At 36.8% G+C, this 23,837-nt stretch overlaps 1 protein-coding gene across 2 annotated transcripts in view; it reads left to right on the top strand.

Annotated features, from left to right (window-relative positions):
• The window catches only part of FAM114A1 (family with sequence similarity 114 member A1), a 32,811-nt gene that overhangs the window by 5,209 nt on the left and 3,765 nt on the right, over positions 1-23,837 (top strand). The window contains exons 4-12 of one of the 2 annotated variants that reach the window (XM_027888578.1): positions 8,144-8,257; positions 8,418-8,524; positions 10,140-10,274; positions 12,019-12,171; positions 15,025-15,148; positions 19,008-19,093; positions 20,206-20,373; positions 21,604-21,743; positions 22,495-22,567. In XM_027888578.1, coding sequence (XP_027744379.1) covers positions 8,144-8,257; positions 8,418-8,524; positions 10,140-10,274; positions 12,019-12,171; positions 15,025-15,148; positions 19,008-19,093; positions 20,206-20,373; positions 21,604-21,743; positions 22,495-22,567 — 1,100 coding nt within the window. The remainder of the gene's footprint in view (positions 1-8,143; positions 8,258-8,417; positions 8,525-10,139; positions 10,275-12,018; positions 12,172-15,024; positions 15,149-19,007; positions 19,094-20,205; positions 20,374-21,603; positions 21,744-22,494; positions 22,568-23,837) is intronic. The other variant, XM_027888579.1, reaches the window with a different exon arrangement.

Genomic DNA, 23,837 nt, shown 5'->3' on the forward strand with positions numbered 1-23,837 from the left:
TTACATTCTCAAAACATCATAAACAACAACATTCTGAAAAGAATCTGACTTAGTGTAATAACTAACAGTTGATCAGTTGTAATTGTGATGCTACTGAATTTTGCAGTTAATTTTTATAGTTGCAGCAGTGGGTTTCTTGGAACAGAGCTCTTTCAGGCCATTCAGGTTTTGCCTGTGAAATAGCCATATTTACATTCTTCTTAGCTTTTGCAATAAATAGTATTCTATCAAATGGCCATTAGGCAGCTATTTGTGAGCAATAAGATCATTTGTTACCACACAGTTGCTGTTGTTGTAGCTTTGCAGTGGCAATCTCACAGTCTTCTGTCGCTGAGAGGTTTTAGCCTCATGGAGCAATCAGTTTACTGCCACCAAGTGCATATATTTCCAGTGGGACAGTACAGCCTTAGGTATTTTCTTGCCCGAGTGACATGAGCTTGTGTGAAAATAATGAATGGTGTTGGAAAAAGTTTAGGAGACAAACAAGAATGTGTGTTGCATCCCTTCTTATTGTCTAATAAATAAACAGGACATGTCTTTTTACAGCCGTTTGTTGCTTTTGTCTATAAAACCTGCTGACAGCATTGCATCTCTGTGGATTTCCATGGCCGTTTTAATGATGTGATCTCATTTTTGTATAGACCTTATAACATCTTTGTTCATATACATGAAAAATCCATGCTTAATTGATACTGGCTTCTTAACATATCATCTGACTGTATCAGCATCATAATTGTCTTCACAGAGTGTAAGTATGTGAACAAGTTTGTGTAGGCAGTCTGACTTGATAAGGTCGTGTGATGTCCCTTTTGAGTAGGCATTTCGTCACCATGTTTGTATATTTTTAGAATTATTAATGTCTAAAAATTAACACAGTTGGAACAAGTCAGGTAGCCTTGGAAAAGGCACATCCACATGCAGAAAAGGAAAAAGAAAATTTAATTTAAATTTTACATGGGAGTGGCTGTGCTATGTCACACTGAAGACCCACCTACTATCTAGTTTCTGGCAGTGACCAAGGACAGCTGGGAAAGTATGTATGTAAAGCAGCAGTTCTCCCTGTTTTCCCATTTCCTGGATCTAAAGTGTAGACAGACTTCCTGACCTTGAGATCAGGGTAGGGTTGAGTTCCTCTGTTACTTGCTAATAGTTTTGAATCTAGCTTTATGAATTCATTAAATAAAATAGACTTTGAATTAAGCAGAAATTTTTTCCATGTTCAGTGAACCCAAGGTAACTTGGAAGACTGCATAGATAATCTTAGATTTGTTCCAGGAAATCAATGTACCAGGTAATAGTTCATACTCTTGATATAGCGTGCTTATTTTCCTATTATTTGTTATGGAAACTCATGCTTAGTCCTGTGAAGTACTTTTTTTCTCTCACTGCCATAGACAGGATGTGGGACTGTGTAGACCACATATCTGCTTCAGTATGATAATTCCTAGTGAGAAACAAAGGAAAAAAATTAAAGCTATTGGGAATTTCTATAAACTTTCTTCTAATTGTTAAATATTGATTATTCCCCTTTGAGTTACTCCATTTAATATCTGAGAAGTTCAACTTATACTTCATCTCCTATTCTGCATCAGAAAATAGTTTTGCTATGATCCAGTCCATGGTAAAGTTGCTTCTTCCTTCAGTGTAGCAAGTGGTATAAGCAAAGCTACTTTCTTGGAGTTAAGACTTAGCAGCAATGCCTTTGGTATGTGATTTTTCTGTTGCTCTGTCATCATATTTGTACAACACAGTTCCTTGTCTGCTGAAATATGACAAATACTTTCTATTCCTTATATTTTTCCTCAAAATTGTACTCTGTAAAAATACCAGGAACAATTTGAGGTGGACTAAATAAAATTTTAAAGGTTTAACCGAATACATTCTGCTTTTAACAAATAGTATCATAGAAGAGCCCAAATTGGATGGGACTTCGAAAGATCTTCTAGGCCAGGGTTTTGTGGGAAAGGTTTTGTGCATCTAGATGAGATTATTAGCATAGTGTCCAGTCACATCTTGAAAACCTCTAGCAATGGGAACTCTGCCACATTCCCAGTGAGATTGTTCCAGTGAATGATTGTTCTTACTGTAAATAAATTTTCTTACATTGCTACCTATTTAAGACTCAGTTGAAATGGTTGTTCCAGGCATCTCAGTTGCATTATCCTTCAAACCCTGAAATAGAACTCACAATCACATTTGCATTTTTACTGCTTGGTTGTCATTTGTTTAGCATAACTCATTTTAGTTCCTAATAATGAGGCAGTTTTCACATGATTTGAACTTCATCCCTCTTTAACTAACCCTGCACATACAGCCAGGGACTATTTTGGTGATAGCTATTCCCCAAAAAAAGTTTGTTGTCTTTGAACTGATTTTGACATTTTTTAGATCAAGGTCCCCACAACAAGGCAGTTGTGATACTCCTCTATACGACAGAATTTGTAATGCCTTTGGGTTAGTAGCAGTCACTGCCTAAACCATGTCTGGGTTCTGACGCTAGATGTCACACTAAACAAACTATTGAATCGGCTTCATCAGTGACGTGAAGCGATTTTTTTTGTTTTTAAAAAGTACAAGAAATTTGAGGTCCTCCCTCATGGAACCACAATGGAGCAGAGACACTGAAATAATTGCTGGAATGATGAGATGGGGGAAGTTGGTTTACTGTGATCTGAGGCACAACTTGTCATACTAATTATCACCATTTGAAGTCTCTTTCTTTTATATTGTATTTTTTAGTAAATCCACCATTACACCATCTGGTCTTTTAGTAACAGGGTTGATAAAACTCCCCTCTCACAGTAGGTGACCATTGTAGTTAAGCCAGTTAATGGCTAGTAGCCACTGAAATGTGCAGTCCCACACCTGTCTTTTCCTCTTTCTCCCTGTGCCAGCATTCATGCTCCTCTGAGCTCCCTGTAATCCAATTTAGGAAGCTAAACTGACATAAGAATAAATCTAGAGGAAAGAAAAATCCATTTTCTGCCTCTTCAGCCCCTTGAACCTGAGATCAGTGTGAGGGCAAGCAGAAGGGACAAGTATGGAACATTGGAAGGAGCAAAACCTCCCACACCTGCACCAAGATCCATTATGTTAGCTTAGCTGCAACAGCAAACTTTTTATCTGCAGGGCTTATGTGAAGCAAAATACATTTTCAGTCTGTACTGGAAGCTTGTGACTTCCATTTTTAAAAGATCTTGTATGCTTGAAAGCTTGCCTGATTTATTTTTCTTCCAAGTAAGCTGTCTGCTAGCTTAATGAAAGTTACTACCTTCTCCTACAAGCCTTTGTCTTCCATATACTCTGCTGTTTTGGGTGAGTTATAGCATTCATAAAGTGCTGAAGTTACAGTGCTCAGAAGCTACATTTCCAAGTAAAATCTGTTCTCTATCATACTGTGTTCATGTGCTTCACTCCATGTAAGTTTAAAGCGTTTTACCTTTAGGGCCATGGCTAAGACCAACATCTTTCAATACCTCTTACACAGCAAAAGTAGTAAAAAAAGTAACCCAGCTGTTTCATTCACGTGGTCTCTGAAATTCACAGTATAAAGCTGCTTAATGCATCTCTCTCATGCATTGTTTGCAATTAATGTTCTGCTATCATGATTATTTTGTTCTTGTGTATATTCCTCCTCTAGTTCCTTAGCTATCAGAATGGCACATGAAAATATCAGACACCCATATGTGTGTATCTCCCTGGTATGCTGAAAACTATTTTTTGTTACTCAGTATGACAGAATGAAATGTCACTTGAGATATCACTGTGTTCATGAGCTTGGATATTACTACATCTGGGTATGTGTAATAATCAGCATTGCATAGTTTAAGTTGACATCTGTGTGGAATGGAAATGCAAATGCTTCAGGTAATGTGAAACTAAAGTATTTAAACATGGTGAGTGTCTTTTCCATTCTCTATAGTTACTATTTCCCTGTGTGAAATAAAGTACAATATTAAAACAAACAAGAATAAAAGGCTGGGTGTTATGCTTGTAATTTATGTGATCATAAAAAGGATAGGTAATCTCTTCAGAAGACTTTTTTTTTTATTGCATAAATTCAGGTGATTAAGGGAAAACTGCTTTGGGCCTGAAATCACATGGTGGTCACTCAACTGTTTTGTAAATAACACCTTACAGCTGCTGTAGCAGCAACCCCCTTTTTTACAGCTCCTCCTGTTTAAGAATTCAGAATGCAATAAACAGATGAGAGGAACTGTGGACATGGTTTTGGGGCAGGCAGTCCCGTTTGCTGTCTTTATGTCTTTTGGTATGGGCTTATAGTTTACTAGAGATTGAGAACCAACAAATTGTTGTAACATCCGTTATGCCTATTGCTATTACTGAAACCTTTAACCATTGGAATAACGAGATCCGAATCAAGTCTCATCTGCTACCTTAATTGGAGTGATTCCTGATTTATAAACTAGATAGCATAGGTACTATCAGAATCTACCTGTGTTTTTGTTTTAACTACAAGGAAGAGAAATTTCTAAAGGCTTGAAATGACTGGAATGCCAATACAGTAGCCTAAAAGTGAGTACAATGGGGTCTGACTTCTTAGTGTACAAAACCCGAGCACAGATGGCTTTTTTATATCTCTACACTTCATGTAGTGGAGTGATTCTCTTCGAGCCAGCTTCAGGTTCCTTAGTTTCTCAGCTAGTGAAAGATGCTAGTTTAAGGCCTCAGTCTTCACTTTTAGCTTGAACAAGATGAAGCTTCACTAATAGACTAAATTTTGATGAGATGTTCATCAGAAGTGAATGGTGTATAACAGGTTATAAAGGCTGTGTGGTAGCCAGGAAGAAAAATCTCAAACTCTTCTTCCCTATCTGCACCACTGACGTAGGGATTTCAGTTGCCTGGGAGTAGTACCAGATGGATGAGGGACAGAGATTCCTAAAGGGAGTAGTTAAAATTTAAACATGCTAACTGACCTCCAGAGGTGTCTGTTGGCCTTTTTCGGCTCTGCAGGGAATCCAAAACTACTAAGCTGGGGTGGAAGATAAGAGAGCCTGCAGTGAAGTGGGATATGACCAAAGCATTTGTGAGTGCTGTAATCTGGCCTTGGGCAGATTGGGCAAACTGAAAGGCAGGTCACATTGTTGGGCACTGCTTGCAAAACCTTCCTCTTCAAATGGAAGAACGCAGGTAGCAACAGGAACAGTAATATGCTGTTGAGATTGCCAGCCAATACAAAGGCAAGGAATCGTGGAGGCACAAGAAATAAAAGCAACCACACAGGAGAAAAAAGGTGATTTCTTCCAAAAGCATGGGGTTAACAAAGCCCATTGCATAGCTCTGCTGTTACAAAAGAGTAAATGGGGACTTCAGAGGTGTCCTAATTTTACAATATCAGCTCAGTTGCATTACCACACACAGTATAACAAAACCTTATCTCTAAAATGTAGGCTTATCTCCCATGACCTCTTTTATTTCTGTGCCTTTTGAAATTACAAATAATAATTTTCATTTCCCAAACAACATGTACTTCTGCCACGTTTGTGCACATGTGTATCTAACTGTTGCTTCAGTTGTGGTCTTCTTATCTCATCTGGTTTTGCTGTTGTAGTAAAATATGTGTGCCGTACAGCTTAGTTCAGCAAAGCCACCCCTAGCTGACCTGGAATATTTTCTTAGCATTCTAGTGCATGTAACCACAGACCCAAAAATGCTGCCTTTTTTAAGTCTGTAAATATCAATACAGCAAATATGTGCCCTCTCTTCTTGGAAATATTAGCTTGTCTGCAAAACTATGAAAATCAGTTGAAAGCTATCAAAAATAAAATTTAAAAATGTTTAGATACAGAAAAAAGAATGAGAAAATAATCTGAAAATCTATAACATTCACACAGAGTTGAAATTTTTGCTTGATGTTCATAGAGACTTTTTATATAATTACAGGACCAGAGTACCATGTTAGCAAGTCCAGTCAGTTAAGTCCTATTACATTACATTAGTACCTATTACATTAGTTTAAAAGCACAATTAATAGTCATTTAAGTAAGACCTAGGAATTTGGGGATTAAACAAATGACTCCAGAATCTATTCATGCTAATATTTTCATGGAACCCATCAAAATCTGTGGGAGACTGGGATTAGACTAAGAAGTACACTGCACTGGAACAGACTTTGCAAAAGGCATGAAATTTTCCCAATAATGACTTAAATCACTGTGGTGCATAACCTGGCATGTCCCATGCAGTTGGAGGTACTACTGCATCTTGTAAGCCATGAGATGAAATAGACAAAAGTCACATATTTTCTGTAGACAGGTAAAAGCATTTACCTGCCCAGGCTCCCTGTTTCAGTGTAAAACATCAGGAGCTCATGCAGCTTATGAAATTCCTTGTTTCTGCTGATCTGTTCCTTAGGGTATATCTGTTGTTTATGTTTTCCTTCAGATACTCCAGTTTTCGTGTATGTGATCTTCCAGTAGTGCTGAAAGATCAGTAGTTTCACATATGTTTTCTAAAGTATATTTATTACTGAATTCACAGAGCACCTGATGTGCAAGCCATCTGGAAATCATAGAATCATAAATCTAAGCTTTCCTTTCTCCTACTCCATTTCAAAGAGATTTGCTGCATCTTTATTTTAATCAGATGTTCAAAAGCATACTTATATGACTACACATACACTTATATGTATATGTTTATTTCGAACACTGCAGAGCACTGGCAAATGATAGGCTATTTTGTTGTAGTTAATATAACTCAGAAAAAATGCTTTGAACTTCTCTAATACAATACATGCAGTTGTGTGAAAGTGTGGGCAACATTAATGAATCATTATGCTTAACTTTGTACCTCAGATGTCTAGATATTTGCCAGAGCATCTGTATTAATACCTTTTCTGCAATAATTTATCTATTTACAGTTCAATTTAACCAAAGAAGTATGAAATTGTCATTAACACTTCTCATGAGTAGTTAGGCAGATAGTTAAAGCACTCTGGATTATCCGGCTGCCAGAAGTGATCAGTTGTAAGTAAGATACAGTAGCAATGTACTGTGCAAGAAAAAATCACATCCTGTCACTGCAGGTGTTTAAGTCTTGCTTGTCTGATTTGTTGTTTACTTATTGCACCTCAGTTGATATGCAGAAACTTCCAGCAGAAGAAGATGTACTAGCTGTATTGTTTGTAACGAGAGAAGCATATCATGGACATACTTGTGGACATATTCGGAAGCAAAATAGACAGACAAATTCAGAGTAATCTTTTTTAAGGACAGCATTTTTCAACTATGCTTGGTGCAGATTAGGAAGATACCGCCTCCCCTTGCTGACTACCGGTCAATCCTCCCTATCCCACGGCAAGATGTTACCTGTCCCTGTGATCTGCTAGTGTAAATAAACTCTGTGTAGAAAAGTAATCCTGTTCTGTCAAAAATATTCAGATAAAAATGGTAAAAACATTTTTTTTACATATTAAACTAGACCATAGAGGGCTCGGGAGTCACTGTGTATGCATCAGGTAAAGGTGTCAGAATCTCCATAGGAGATCAGCTACCACAGGAAGAAGAGTTCTGTCTATGTGAACTGACATTAGCAGACTTTACAGAGTGTATTTAAATAGTAGCTTTGAGGAGAGATACTTTAGAATTTGACTTCAAATGAGCAACTGAGGAGCTAAATCCTAAAATAACTTTGAGGATTGGAGTCAGTATTCACAAAATACTTGCCTGACATAGCCCCTATGCCGAAGACTGAAGAACAAGTTCCTTACCCAGCCCTGCAGTCACACAGTCCATTAATTTTGCGTTAATTGTTCTAGAATTCTGAAAATCAGATGAGGTCAAACCCTATGGCCTTAGGAAGATCATCAATTTCTGTTTAAACTAGTTGCAGTAGAATATTTAGCATTTCAAAAAACGGGAACCAAACTAACTTGTGCCACTGAAACAAGTCTGACTTTTCAGAACCAGAGTAATTTGTATTATATTTCAGCTTTATAATTTCTATTGAGTTATTATACTGATACAGTAGAAGAAGTGAATTATTAATCCAGAAAAAATTAGGCAATTTAGGTAAGTTTAATAGTTATTTTGACTGTCAGAATTCGTGGATTATAAGAATACTATGCACTACTAGTTATAAGTTTTCAGATCATATAATTTAAAATCTATCTCTGCTTCAGGCCATGGAATAACAGCAGTAAAGGAAAAAGCAGGAACTACTCTAAGAATTCATAGTGCAAGTTCAGCATCTTCAGAAGCAGCAGAACCTCCTACAGCTGAAACACCAATTACAAGTAAGTTCAAGTTCACTGAAATTGGACAAAACTCTTTGACACTGCCAATTAGTTCAATTTACAAAATTTTAAGATTTTGATCACAGAATCCAGCTTACTGTAATTTGTGTCTTGCAGAGTTGAAAGTATGCTTGTAACCTGCTTTTTTTCCTCTTGTTAGAAGCAGAAGATCCTCTGGACCAAAGCTCTTCTGAGAATATTCCTTCTTCTCCTTCATCTGGATCTCGTGGCATGCTGTCAGCTATCACTAATGCTGTACAGAACACAGTGAGTCATTTTAGCTGGCCTCTCTTCTCTAGTTATTTCTCATTATTTTTGGGTTCAACTTGACAGTAGGTCACATTTTTTAAGTTGTAGGTTTTGTAAAAACAGTTCTGTTTTTTAAGTCTGTTTAGGGTCTTTTCCATGACAAAATAGCTGTTAAATTAAACTATCAAATAAAAATAAAAAAAAAAAAGGTGGAACATAAGTGAGTCAGTTACTACTTTTTTTATAGTTAAGTCCTTCCTGAGAAACTGATTTGTTATAATTTTTGAAGGCTGATAAAATAAGAAAATACTATATAAAGTCTATAAAGGTATAGAAGACTAACTCCCCAGTGAGCATGTTTTACAAACGGGCAATTCTTTTTTTAGTGTATATCCAGTTCACTCTGAGTACCTTATCATTCTAATATCAAACATTTTAGGGCCAGAAGGATATTCCTATAGATTATTCCTAAGACTTGCTACAGAACCTGGAGCTTGTGAGAGCTAGACACAAGTAAGTTTACTTGAGGATTGTATAAGATCACAAATAAGAGAAATGTGCTTGTAGGCAGCCTGGCGATGCTACTATACCACAGGGATGAATGTGGTACAAAAAGAATCACTTAAGGTCTCAGTAAGTCTCCTGTAATGCTATTTGATACTTTGGAAGGATTTTAGTTATACCAGGTTACATCAGCATTTGAGTATCTGACAGATGCATAATCCAGACTGAAAAAAAAACCTTTAGCCAGTGAAATTTCTTCTTCAGTGCACATGAAAAATATGAAGACATAGGAAAAATGTATGTTTTTAAAAAGACAGTCCCAGAGTCATCACAAGTGTTAAAGTTTTAAAAATTAGTTAGGTAAGGCAAGGTTCATGATGGACTTGGTTCAATACTATTCGTATCTAAGATACACTTCCTCAAACTAGATGCTACTGGGTGAAATTAAAGTGAATGGTTAAGGTTGGAAGGGACCTTAAAGATCATCTAATTCCAACCCCCTGCCATAGGTAAGGACATCTTTCACTAGACCAGGTTGCTCAAAATCTGATCAGCCTGGCCTTGAACACTTCCAGGGGTGAGGCATCCAGAACTTCTGTAGTTCCGGTGCCTCTGCATGTTCATAATGAAGAATTTCTTCCTGATATCCAATCTAAATCTACCCTTTTCCAATTTAAAGCCATTCTGTCTTGCCCTATCACTGCTTGCCCTTTGAAAAAGTCCATCTCAAGCCTTCCTATAGGTCCTTTTTAGGTACTCTAAGGCTGTTAGAAAGTCTCTTTGGAGGGTTCTCTTCTCCAGGCTGACCAGCCCCAGCTCTCTTAGTCTGTCTTAACAGGAGATGTGCTCCAGCCCTTTGTGATATTATTCATAATATTTTTTTTTTATTGGCAACAATTGTTACATTTCCTGCAGTGTAAGTCTTCTAATTAACTAGAAATATCTGTGTAGCTCCTTTTTTTTCCTTTTGGAAAATATATTCAGAATAAAGTAAACGTGTTGTTAGTTAAAGTATAGAAAATTTAGGGACCTGAACATTCAAAGATGATGTTGACAAAAGCACTCCTCTTAACAGTTCATATTATCATAAAGTGGTAAGAAAATAACCACATTGCATTATTTTATACAGGGGAAAAGTGTATTATCTGGAGGCTTAGATGCTTTGGAATTCATTGGGAAGACAACCATGAATGTCCTTGCAGAAAGTGATCCTGGATTTAAAAGAACCAAAACACTGATGGCGAGAACAGTGTCACTATCTCAGGTTGGATTTATTTAAATACTACTCAGTCAATGCAATTTCAGATTCTTTTTCCAGAAGTTCAGATGCCTCAGGGAGAGGTTTTATTTATTGCAGTAGATGTTGGCTAGGTTTATGGAAATAAATATTATGCTTTATATTTCCTCCACTTTATTTTTCTTCACAGAACCACAAAAGAAAACGTAAAGTCATCTTTTCTGCATAATCACATATGCAACAGCTGATTTAAATAAAATAGTGTGGGTGGTGATAAATCATTACACTCTGGAGACAAAATCAAATTGTCGGTGTTTTGATAACAGCTGTAGATAGATAACTTCCAGCATAAACATTACTATACTATTTTCCTTGGAACTGAGTAACACTTGAATATGGCATTAGGAATTAATGCTATGAAAAATTGTATCTTAACATCCATCTAAACAAATGGTACCCGTTTGCAGTTGTGACTCGTATATTTTAAAGTTCAGAGAAACTATAAAATCAGGAAAGAAGTGTAAATGATGTCAGTACAAAGTTATTTCACCTCTCCAGACACTGAGAGGAGGGAGGCTGTAGAAATCAATAGACATTGCGAACAACATTTAGTTTTACTGCATGTTTACTTCCTCGTGGAGAGGAGCAAGGTGTTTCTTTTTAAGTATGAACAGACTGATACTGTTGTACTAGGCCAAAAGCAATTAACTCTTGTCAAGGCCTACAAGGTTAAAATGAGCTTTTGAGAATGTCTTCCTAAACAACATGCATGAATTTGCACATAAAGTCATGAGGCAGAATACAACATAAATCAGTTCTCATGGGTTGCACATGTAAGACAGTGCTTCCTTTGCAGTGATGCGTTCATAAAACTTTGTGAGTTGTCTTTTGAAGGTGAAGACTTCAGGGGAAAAATCTACGATCATAAGTCTTTTGTAACAAATGAATCACTGAAGAGAATATTGTAGAAATTTTAAATGATGGAATAGAGTAAGTGATGGGAGTTCACCTGTATTCAGAGGCTTGCACATGACTTAAGATGCAGTTCAGATGTATTTACCACCTTTACTGTAGTAAATTCATATGAGAAGCCATTTATTCCTTGGAATAGAAGGAAGGAGTAGAAGATCATATTGGATACACTACTCTAACCCTCTTATACACTGAGAGAAGTGTGTAAGATCACTCCAAAATATCCCCAAGTATATAGAGTGTAGTTCTGCCCCACCTTTGGTAGAAGTCATAACATGTCAGTCCTGCTGTCACATAAAACTGACTTTAGTATTGTTAAAAATATTTTAAAGGAAATATTTCTGTAGGTGCATTAATTATGCAAGTAGGTGGGTAGGTCCTGAAAATAATCTGCTTCCAATTTTGTGGTCTGTGGAATGGATTGCATGGCTCTTTAAGGCTGCATATGAAATAGTCCTTTTTATTTTTCTTTCATTATAATTGGTGGTGAAATTTATTGTACGATATCCATAGCTGACATTGCTTTTGAGAATATAGGCAAGATTATGTGTTTGTTCATTGTTTTTTAAAAAAAAGATTGTTAGCAAGTACTCCACTTAGAGTAATACTTAAATACTTTATTAGAAAAATTTATCAAAAAAGAAGTTAGCTATTTCATCTCTAAAATTTTAGCTCTGCAGGTGTAATATAGTCCCAAATTTTATTGCTACTTCCTATACAACCAGAAGCAGACAGTAATAAAATCTGTCACACTTATAGCAGTATCAATAAAACAACATCAATGATGTATATTTTGCAGCTTTTGCGAGAAGCTAAAGAAAAAGAGAAACAGAGGCGGGCCCAGCAAGTTACAGTTGAAAGAACAGCACATTATGGACTACTTTTTGATGAATTCCAAGGTTTGTCTCATCTTGAAGCTCTGGAAATCCTCTCAAATGAAAGTGAAGCTCAGGTACAGTATGCAGACAGCATAAATCAATACAGTTGGTAAAAAAATTCATCTTTACATTAATTTCATTATGCAAGTGCCTGTGGCATGAACAATAAGTTTTCCATCAACTTCAGTGAAAGCTGAATTGGTCCCTTGGGCCAGCCCTGGGCTTTAGGAACTCAATCTCAGTATACCTAAAATTTAACTCCAAGATTAACTCAGAACAAACAACTTCATAACTTAAAGTTATTTTTGTTAGGACCACAGATAGTGTGTATTTTTCAGCTTGTGACACTATGCAGACATCTTCCAAATGTGCAGAATTTGCAAGGAGGCTGAAGTCTTAGTTTTGTATCAGGCACAAATACTTAGATTTGGAAATTCCAGACCTACTACATCTGGAGGCTGGAGAATTAAAATAAGTTCCAGATTACTTATTCTGTTCATATTGTGTTAGTTTTTAAAGTTACATAAAACTATCCCAAGGTACTATTACTGGAAGTATACAAATGTCTCTCTGAAGAACATGGTAATGTTACTAAGGCCTGTATGATAAATATATATTCTAATTTAATCTCTCAGTTCATTGACTCTGCTAGTAGATCTTCAATAGTAGACTAAAAGAATTTTGTACCTTCCCAGCAGTGGTCTTTTCATATTGAAAAAGTTTTCTGAATAAATTTCTTAAAAACAAGGGAGGAGTTGGAAGTGGGGTTTTTTTGTTTTGGTTTGGTTTGGTTGGTTTGTTTGGTTTTTGTAATTAGCATTCCTTGGCATGTGGGGTACTTTTTAATAAAACGTAACCAACTAATTTTTTAAAATGTTCTATTTGCCCTCACTAATTAATAACAGGTACATGCTGTCAGTGTTGATTTTATTTTTTGTAATTATGTTTGGATGACAAACTATAAATTCAAACCCCACGTGTAAGATTGAAGGGACTGCTTTTGGGAAAAAAACTCAAACAACAACAACAAAAACAAAACAACCAAACCCCCACCCACAAAACAGGAAGGAGATAGACAGAAAACAAGTTCAGGTTAATTTCATGCAACAACACTTTTTTAATTTACTGTGAAATACCACAGGGTGATTAAGACTCACACAGGATGTTTCCATGAGGTTTCTGATGCACATCATGTTATGTCCTAGATAACCTTTTGTACATAGTCCTACTCACTACTACAGGATTTAAGGCAACTGTGTGGATCAGCAAGTTCAATTCCCTGATAAATCACAGAATCACAGAATATGATGAGTTGGAAAGGACCCACCAGGATCATCAAGTCCAACCCTTAGGCCTGCACAGGACCATCCCAAGAGTCACACCATGTACCTGAGAGTATTGTCCAAATGCTTCCTGAACTCTGTCAGGCTTGGTGCTCTGACCAATTCCCTGGGGAGGCTGTTGCAGTGTCCAACCACCCTCTGGGGGAAGAACTTTTTTCTAATCTCCAACCTAAACCTCCCCTGACACAACTTCAGGCCATTCCCTTGGGTCCTGTCACTGTCATCAGAGAGAAGAGATCAGTGCCTGCCCCTCCTCTTCCCCTCATGAAGAGTTGTAGACTGCAATGAGGTCTCCTCTCAGTTTCCTCTTCTCCAGACTGAACAGACCAAGTGCCCTCAACCACTCAGCTTCCCCTCAAGGTCCTTCACCATCTTTATTACCCTCCTGTGGACACTCTCTAATAGCTTAATATCTTTCTTATATTGTGGTGACCAAAATTGCACACAATATTCAAGGTGGGGCCGCACCAGAGCAGAGAGAGCGGGACAATCAGCTTGCTCGACCACACATGTATGCACACATGCACAAAATACATAACAATACTGCAAGCTTGAGACCTCTTCTAACAGCCCAAAAGCCCAAGGAGGAGTGCAAGAGGGACTGAAGGCATTGCTCATGTCCTACATGCTTCTAATAGCAGGGATTAAAATATGTGTTTAAGCTTTTATTTTAAAAGTTTCCATGAAAAAAAAAGCTCCTGGTTAGCCCTTGAAATGGATAATGCTCTGTAAAGGGAGAAAAAAGCCCTTAGTAGACCTTCACAACCTGAGTTAAAGTCTCCTGGCTCTATCTTGCACTTAACCTTGAGCACAAGATCCAGACATGAGGACAATACATAGACATGCAGACATAAACACAAGTAAGAAAGTAACGGCTTTACCCAGTCTTACACTGAGGCAGTCTGTACATCTATCAAGATTTTTAAAAGTCCCTTGAAACATACAAGTAAAATTTTGTATCAAGGGGAGAAAAGGCTCCAAGCTTCTCTTGGCTTCCCCAGGCAGAGAGTGCACCCACGGGATTAACACCATGTAACTGTAGTACAAACAGCGATTCAAAGAATCTGTTTCCATCCCTCTTAGATGTGCCACTCTATTAGATAGGGAGGGACTTGCAGATACCTGAGGCATGCAAAGACCTGTCAATACATTCTTCAGGACAGATAAACTGTCAATAATTTTGGCTATGTTTTGAAGGAGGGGAAACAAGCTTCTTTTTCCAACTCTTCCTATGAGTGCTCAGACTAACCATTCTGCCTGTGTTCTTTTTGCCTGCTGTCTTCATCCAAGCAATCTCAAAATGCCTATTACAGTTTGCAATTAAACCATAGATTGTAGCTCAAAACTCATGTTCTGCGGAGAGGTGGAGACCTGATGATCTGGCAAGGCTGGTGTAATTTTTGTGATACTCATCAAATTCTGTTGATGAGAACTAAAATATATATCTACATTGCAGGGTTAGAGACAAGATTTGAGCATAATGGGAGTTTCCATTTCTTATCCTATTTTGGTATCAAGTTCTAAATTAGCATTTAAGTAATACTCTGTTTTGGTTAGAAATACTCACTGTCCTTTCTTTTACAGATTCAGGCACATTTAGCAACACTTGATGGAGAACAGTTGGAGACTGTGAAAAATGACTTAATTGCTATAAAAGAGATTTTTGTTCCAAAGGAATCAGATGACGAAGTGATGCAGGCACAAAAAGGTAATTAGAAATACAGAGACTTAACCAAATGAATAATTGTTGCGTCTTGATCTAGTAATTTTAAAAATTACAAACTGAACTATAATTTCTGATATCCTAGTACTCTTCAGAAGGTAGAGATTAAAATTAATACTCTTAAAGCTCTGGAAGTTGATCAATGCCTAATTTTGAATTTATATTGTGATTGAAGTGTGAGAGATAGGAAATAAAATATAAATAAATATCATATCACTTTGCTCTATTGTCAATGAAAGCAAAACATAAGAGAAAATAGTAACTTCTTGGATAACTGAATTTTTCTTACAGAATCTGTTTATGACATTATATTATCTGAAAGTTTTGAAGTTTTTAAAAATGCTATTCTGTTCAGCAACTTCCTCCCTTGCTAGACTGATAAAAGATTAGAGTGTAATCAAGAGACTTAAGAACCCTGAATTTTTTGAATGGAAGCCACTTTGAAGCACAGTGGCAAAACTGCTTTAAAGGTATTGTCTGGCAAGACATGGCATGTGGAGGGTGAGAAATAAGTTCCAGTAGCACAAGTGTGCTGTAACTGGCCTTCTTAAAAGTTAGAAAAACTGTTTTAACATCTACATGTTCTAACAGCAAGATCATTTCTTCTCAGACTGCTCCTTGTGGCAGTGCTCACTCAGCTCACCTGATCCCTCTCACGGGGAGCTCATTGTTTCTCACCATGGGAGACAGTGTAGTATTAGTATGTAGTATTAGTACGGTAGAGTTTTGTGCTGGTTTTCCCCCCTTGTTACTCTTAAAATCCTGCATTCCTCCATGGCATTGTGAGAAATAGAAGTCAAGAAAGTGTATTACCTGCTTAGGGGTGAGGATTCATGAGATGTCTGTTGTTCCTTAACTTCTGTGGGAAATAGTCCCTTGCTTTGAAACCAGCCCCAGGAGATGCTCTGTTTCTTGCACCAAGTGGTGCTTTCTCTGTAGATCAGAAGTTCTGGTTTTTGAGTAAAGAACAGCTGCTGATCATGCTCCTTGAAATTTTAACTGGGCTTTTGAATGGGCTGGAACCAAGGCAATGAGCACCTTGAAAAAAAAAAAGAATGACCAAGTCAAAGTGTACTGCAGGTTTTCTCCTGCGAAAACAAACCACTCAGCAGTGAAACACTTCCTCTTTGCTATGGCAGTGGAAATAATAACCAGACATGTTCTCCCCACCTTACAGCTGAATGGGTTTTACTTCAGGCAGCAGTTCTAAATGACGCACGTCCTTTGGTATGATCAGGCTCAAGATTTATTAGCATTTGAACTACAGATAAATTTCTGGTTGCATTGGAGGAACCAAAAGAGTAGAAAGGTTAATCACTTCTCAGAGCAGCTTTCTGTTAGGGCTGAGCCTACAATTCTGTACAAATAGGTTTTACATTATAAAACCAAGTAAGCCATATGCTCTTTTATAGTGTATTTCTTACATAGAATTATATATTATATACTTAAGCTAGCTAATATAGCAAGAGATAGCAGGCTATGTTAAATTCTTTGGAGGAATTTTGGTTTTAATCCTGCTTGCTAAACAGGTTAAAACTACAACTGTCCTTCAGCAGTATTTTGCTTTGTGCTTCCTACTGCAATAAAGCATGGGGTTTTTTTTTCCTTATGCAAGGAAGACAGCTTCCTAAAAAAGGCAGAGATTAAGTGGTAGTGTTTGAAAATCTTATCTAGCCACTGAGCAGTATTTGAAAACAAGCTAATTACCACTTATTGCTAATTTGCTATCATTTTCTTGGCATCCGAGTCATGTTGTTTATATGGTGTTATTTGTCAGTGCTATATATATTCAGGAAAAAAAGAAAAAAAGAAAAAAGGCTCAATGGGAGAAAAACCAGTAGTTTGCATTCAAGTGTTTGAAAAGGGTGACAGTTTGGTTTACGCAAATTCTCAGGATCTCTTCTTATCCTAGACTCAGAATCTGAGTGAGATTCTGATGTTAGTGCTGCTTTATTTTCTACCATAAACACTCCTACACAAGGAGAAATTACTTCAGTGATCTTTGGAGGACTGTTTCAGGTAAGGATTTGGGCTAGGCTTTGTTCTTGGCGACTTTGAAATCGTAGTATTTTTTTATGCCTTTGCTTAACAGTCAGATAGGTGCAAAACTGATGTGAAAAAACCCACCAAAGAACACAAGTAGCAGAAAGCCACATGCATGACCTTCTCTTTAATATTTTCTCTCATTTTGTTTATGCAAACTTTTCATGTATTTTTCACTGCAGCTTCTTTTCGTTTCAGTTGTTTATGAAATAATAAGAGGAGAATATCTGAAAAAGTAGCTTTATCTACATTTTGAAAGCCATTAACACCAATAATTTCATATGTGAGGTTTAGGGAGACAGTAACCAAAGTGAGTATTCAACTGAATATCCCAGCTATCAACATTTCTGGTAATTTTGCACTGATGCAATGAAGTCCTTATCAGTTTTCAGCATGCTGCCATTCATAAAATAGTTTGGCGTTGTTTTAAGAACAAGTGAGTACAGTGTATCCATGAGGTACTGTATTGCCTGAAAATCCTATTGCCAAAATTTACTGATAAGGACAGGAATGAAATTAACTCTGTGCATCTCTTTGCCCTGCCAGACTACAAATTTCTTGACCTGTTCCCCTGCTGTTAAGACTTGGTCGTTGCAGGTGAAGAATTCTTTGTCCTAAGTACTAACTTACTTTATAGCACCGAAGATGAGCACTCTCCTTACAAGCAAGGGCGAAATGTCCTTCCCTCTACGAGCGTATAATCTGAGTGTCAGATTTTGCCACCTTTCCATATGTTGCAAGGCACTGTAAATAGTTCTACCAAAATCCCCAAACTCAATGGAAAGTAATGGCTTTCTGCTTTCAAATCCAGTACTGAAGACTGTGCTTCCTAGTGCAATAAAGCATAGGGTTTTTTTTCCATAAAAATGGAAAATCTGGCCTACCTAAGAAATGAACAAAAGAAATGGGAATATAGCAAGGCATGAAATTAATTTTTGAAGTAGCTGGACTTTTATCAAGCTCAGTATGGGGATTCTGACCTTTTAGTGTCGTAAGGGTAAAAATCTGGATTCTGGGTAATCCATCAGGAAATCTTAATGTAGATTCCAAACTCAGTAAGTGCAGATGAAGAGAACCAACCAAAATATGAATTTTCAGAAACTTAGAGCATGTTAGAATATGTCATCTGCCAGTAGCCAAAGAAGAATATATAAGAAAGATGAAGTTCAAATACTATTGATACTTACTTTTGCTCATAAATCTTCTTAAATAAATGTGCAGATTCTTTGAGGCACATCACTCCAAAGCAAACCAAAAAACATTCTTCTTTTAGGCAAATCTCAACCTTAAAATTGAAATAAAGCACACTTCTTAGCTGTGGTTTGCAGGCAGAGCAATAGAGGACATGTATGAACAGTATGAGAGAACAGTATATTTCTTCTGAAACTTACTCATATCTGGCCGTGCTTCAGTTTTTATTCCCTGATTTGAAAGAATAGATTCGTATCTCTTCTTTGGTTATTTTGTGGGTCAGGGATTTTTTGTCTTATAACATGGGGTCATGCCATTTCTTGCCATCTTACCTGTTTTTGTGAAACTTAGTGGAATTTAGAATGTGGTAGAAAGAGTTCCAGCTGAAGTGTCAAGCTGGCATATCTGGCTGTGCAGGTATCCCTGTTGCTTGTGCTCTTCTTTATTTGAGCATGCACATACACACCCCCACACATCCTTATCTGGTCTCACTGTCACTGTTATTCAAGCACTGGAATGCTTGGGGAAACTATTTGGCTGGATGTATTTCATTATATAAAATATTATAGCAGTAACATCGTGACAAAAATTGTCTTGTTTTTTCTTGCAGCAGATATGGGAGAAGAGTTTGTCAGCATGCTCACGGAACTGCTGTTTGAATTGCACGTTGCTGCTACTCCTGACAAACTTAATAAGGTGAGCAGCTGTTAGTGAGCTGCCTTTGGTTTCTTGGATAAAGAAGGAGGGCTTTGTTCTGAAATCTGACACAGAGCAGCACCTAGCTCAGTTCAGACAGCTCAGAAAGCAAAGTGGACGAGAGTGAGACTAAAATGCTGAATATAGAAAAGCTTTCATGGAAGCTGTGAGGTGAGTAAGGCAATGCACTTGGACAGCTAACTAGCACTTTTTAGTGTTAGAAAGCCTTGAACCAGGGGTGTCTCAGCAGAGTAGCGCTCATGAGCACAGCAGATTTGGTCTTAATGTACTTTTATAATTTTCTTGCTCCTCACATTTATTCTTCTGAGGGACTTCTTCAGACCTTCTTAGCTAGAAGCAGAGTCTTGGATTTATCTCATGTTACTTCAATCATCTAAAAGTTAGATGTCTAGAAGCTTGTCATGACTAGTCACTTTTGTACTCTCAGGTCCTTTTAAAGCTGATCTTAGGCTCAAATGAATGTTTATGTCTCTAGCTACATAGGTAGACTATGGATAACTAGCTTAGGCTTAGGTCTATTTTCATTTGACTTCATGTTAGAAAAGTGACATCATAAATTTCCTACTAAGTGTAACAGTAGTCTGAAGTTGTATAAAACTTCAAAACTCTTAAGCTTTGGTTTCCTTTCATGGCTGGGAAGGCACCTCAAGATACAGTGATTTTCTATTTATTTTTCCTTTAAGAATTTAATACATCTTCCCTACCTCTCCATTTTTTTTCTTTTCTTTTATATCCACTATTTATTTTTTTATTTGGAAAAACAACTATTTAAGAAAAATTTCCATGTAAAATCACTTAAATGATGCCTAATAAAGTGAAATATTAATAACTTTGGTATTAATGCCAGCTCCATGTGTTTGTTAGGAGTATCATTACTTTAGAGGAATTATCCATGGATGACCGATCAGAAATACTTCTTCCTCCAGTTTCTTAAGTATACACTTTACTAAATGCCACACAGAGACTTAATATATTCAATCTTTTGAGTGTAAAAAGGAAGTAATTAAAGGTATTGTTAATTGATGTTCAGGAACATCATCTGATATTTTCTGTTCTAACTGAACTTTGGGGTTGGGTTCTTTGTTTGGCAGGCTAGGAAAAAGGCTCATGAATGGCTGGAAGAAGCCAGTTCTTCCACCCCAGGAGACATAGAAGAGAAGCTAAAAGAAGAAGCTGGAGAACCTGGTGAAGAAAAGACTGACAAAGATGATAAAATTGACAGTGATAAAACAAAAGTAAACAAAAACAAAACTGTGGAGGTAAAATAACTTTTGGAGGAGAAGTTTCATTAAGCAAATGGTCATACTTCGTTTGATAAGATTACTTCTTTGTGTGTTGGCTTTACATGTCCTTATTTTTTAAACTCATGGAAGTAGTAAGGAATAATAATATACAACTATTCATTGTAAACCCAATAGGAGACTAACTTATATAATTATTCTTACTGTTTTTCTCTTTCCACAACTAAATATCAAAGTAGCAGGTCCTCTATCACATTGTTTTTATTGCTTTATGTCTGTGTTTTTGTGTGTATGCTTGTGTATACACAACATAGAGGGAGCTGAGGGATTCTGTGGTGTAATGTCAATAGCATATTGAAAGTCATATCTCAACATTCCTTGGTATCTCTTTCTCCCAGTGACAATACAGGGGGAAAAATGTTTAAACTTCATTTAAAGTCTTGAACAGTTTAAATCACAAACAGACTAAACAGAAGTATTATTTAGGCAACTCACAAATGTTTGTTCTCTTTATGAAAGACAGCTCTTAGGACTGAAAGTATTATGTTCATTTAGACAGTCCTGGTAAGGTTAATTGTAATTGAATATTTTCTGTCAAGTTATGGCAATAATAAATGTGATTGGTATCTTGGTCAAGATTTTAATTAACTCTAATAAGAAATTATTTGTCATTTACTTAAAAAAAGGTCTAAGGAGACAGAGAATATATACACTGCATGTATGACAGATTTTTATGTGACTACATATTTCCAACTGACATCAGCCTATGGAATTTGTAATGCTATAGTGCTAGGTAGAGATTTTTGTCATTGCTGACAAAGCCACTTTTTCGTTGGGCGTATTATCCATTTCTTCTTTGGAGATTCAGCTGAGAGACGGCTCAGTACTTTTGGCTCCATATGAAAATGGTTATTACTTATTCTAGAGTTTATGGATCTTTCCATTTGTTAGGACTAGGTTTAACAGCCTGACCTAGTTCCCAGCCAAATAAGTGGGAGACTTGTTCTTACTAATTTTTTCAGGACAAGTATTGTCCTGAATTGTCCAAATATTGTCTGTATTTTATGATCTCTGAATATTTAATTTTCCACAATTCTTTGTGAGGATGACATTATGGCTGACATTATTTCACTGTGTATGTGGTGGTATTTCCAACTGGCTCCTATGCTTGAAATTATTTTGTCTGTATATAAGTACGTTTATCAATGTTGGCATTATTGATTATATTATCCCCATTTTTAATTTAAGGAAATCTACATGCTGTCCATTGAAAGTCTGGCTGAGATAACTGCTCGTTGTATTGAACAGCTTCATAAAGTAGCAGAATTAATTCTACATGGTCAGGAAGTAGAAAAGACAGCTCAAGATCAAGCAAAAGTACTGACAAAGTGAGTATTATGTACTTCATATAAGAAAATTTTGACATTTGCTTAAAACTCATGAAGTTCCGTTGAGCTTTTGGCACTTTAAGGCACAGTAAGTTCATGGGTCAACAAACAGCATTGGCTTTAGGGGTCCTGGTGCTATATTTTCTCATGCAATCATGTTATATAGGCTACCTGTCACTTTTTGACATGGCTGACATATGTATGTTTACAAAAACATGACCTATTCACAGGTCAAAAGTTGTTTCCGCTCCAGGAAGCAAATGTACGTGCTAATTTGGGTTGCATTTCCTGTTCCCTCTGCAGAAGGTACTGTGCCTGTGTATATGGAATTTGCTTTTAGAGTGCATAATGCAATCTTATTATCTGCCAATAGAGTTTCATTATCTAGTGTTTATTTGCCAAAAATATACAAAAATCAATCTGTAGTAGTAAACAATGAGACCACATTTGTCAGCAACTTTGTAGTTAACCATAGAGAAACTTACATGAATTCAAGCACCCAGTCTGCCTAGTGGGATTCAAAATTCAGATCTCAAGCTCTCTGTGGGTATCACTTCTACTGATTTCAGTGGATTTTGACATTAAGGTATTTTAAACAGTTAAGTCCTAGGTAAGTATTTAACCAAGTACTTATCCTTAGGAATGCTATTAAGAATAGCAAAGCTTTGCCTGGAACAGTCATAGGGTTTTTATCCATTAACAGGTCGAGGCAGTATTTTTATATTTGTCTCTCTTGTTTTTATTAAACCAGTTTAACAAGTGCCATGTGCAATGAAGTTTCATCTTTATCAAAGAAGTTTTCTGATTCTGTAACAGCAGCTGGGGTAAGATCATGGCATTTTCTGTAGCATTTGTGCTCTTCTTAACATAATTCCCCTCTTGAAACAGAAATTCTTACCTGAGTCCCGTGGCTTTATAGGAGGTATCAGCAAAGAGACCACTTCTTTCCCAAGATCAAGAACATGGACCATTTTTACAGCTGGGAAAGTTTATAAGCAGTGTGTCCCCTGCCTTCTAAAATCATTCTTTTTAGACACCATTCTTCATATTCCTGATCACCACTCAACACTTTGTGTCTTCTCACATGGAAGGGCCCCACATTTGAAGTTCCACAGCTTGATGATACTTTCTTCTCCAACTCAACCTATTCCTTTTAAACACGTTTGTTTAAAAGTCATTAACAGATTATACTTGCATACCTTAAGATAGTTTCACGAGCTGTCTTCTTAGCCATTCCTAAATCCTTTGGCTTAGTACCACTATGTTTTCTAAAGGTTTAAGGGAATACAAAATCTGTTTGGTCATCTGTCTTTAAAAAAAATCACTCTATCTCAAGATATCCCATTTAGGAACATCCTTTTATCTGTGAACGTCTTTGAAACAACTTGAAAGGCAGGATACTATTTCCAGCACAGATGACTGACATCTGAGTATTATAACAGGATTCAGAGGTGAAAATTGGGCTGTTGCTGAAATTGTCCTGTAAACATCAGAGAAGAATAAATTCTGTTTCTCCTGATTGCTCCTTGAAAACATGAATGTACTTCAAAGGAAATTTTCCCCAGTTCTCCCATGAGCTCTTCCAGCACATATCTTAGCAAGTTTTTTCAGAGTTACTTGTGAAGGACATAATTTATTGAGTTGCTTTTATTCTGAATAATTTACATTCCTTCCCATTACTCTAGGAAAAAAATATGCTTATTTTGCATTTTGGGATTGTATTTTAGCATATCTTTGTGGGACACTTGAAATAAATACATGCACAAATATATAAAAAAAAATTGCACATGAAATATTAAACTAGCTCAGCTTAGAATAAAAACTAAAGCTTTTGTAAGCATTGCTCTACATTTTACTCTTATCAGTTCTGTACTCAGTTTTTAGGACCAGATTGTTTCAATGGACATTTGTGTGAACATATAAGAAATGGAGCTCAAAAACACTTCTTACTGTCAAAGTACCATAGAAGAGAGCTATAGTAGGGCAGTCTGGTGACCTTCCTGTGCTGTGCCATCCCTGTAAGCTCTTGGAGGAAGATGCAGGGCCTTTTGCTCGCCATGATTAGCAGGAAAGCAAGGAGTATCTGTCATACAG

The sequence above is a fragment of the Empidonax traillii genome, unplaced genomic scaffold, assembly GCF_003031625.1.
Source record: "Empidonax traillii isolate 1590-97213 ecotype Southwest subspecies unplaced genomic scaffold, ASM303162v1 scaffold240:size1935192, whole genome shotgun sequence".
In the NCBI taxonomy this organism is placed as follows: domain Eukaryota; kingdom Metazoa; phylum Chordata; class Aves; order Passeriformes; family Tyrannidae; genus Empidonax; species Empidonax traillii.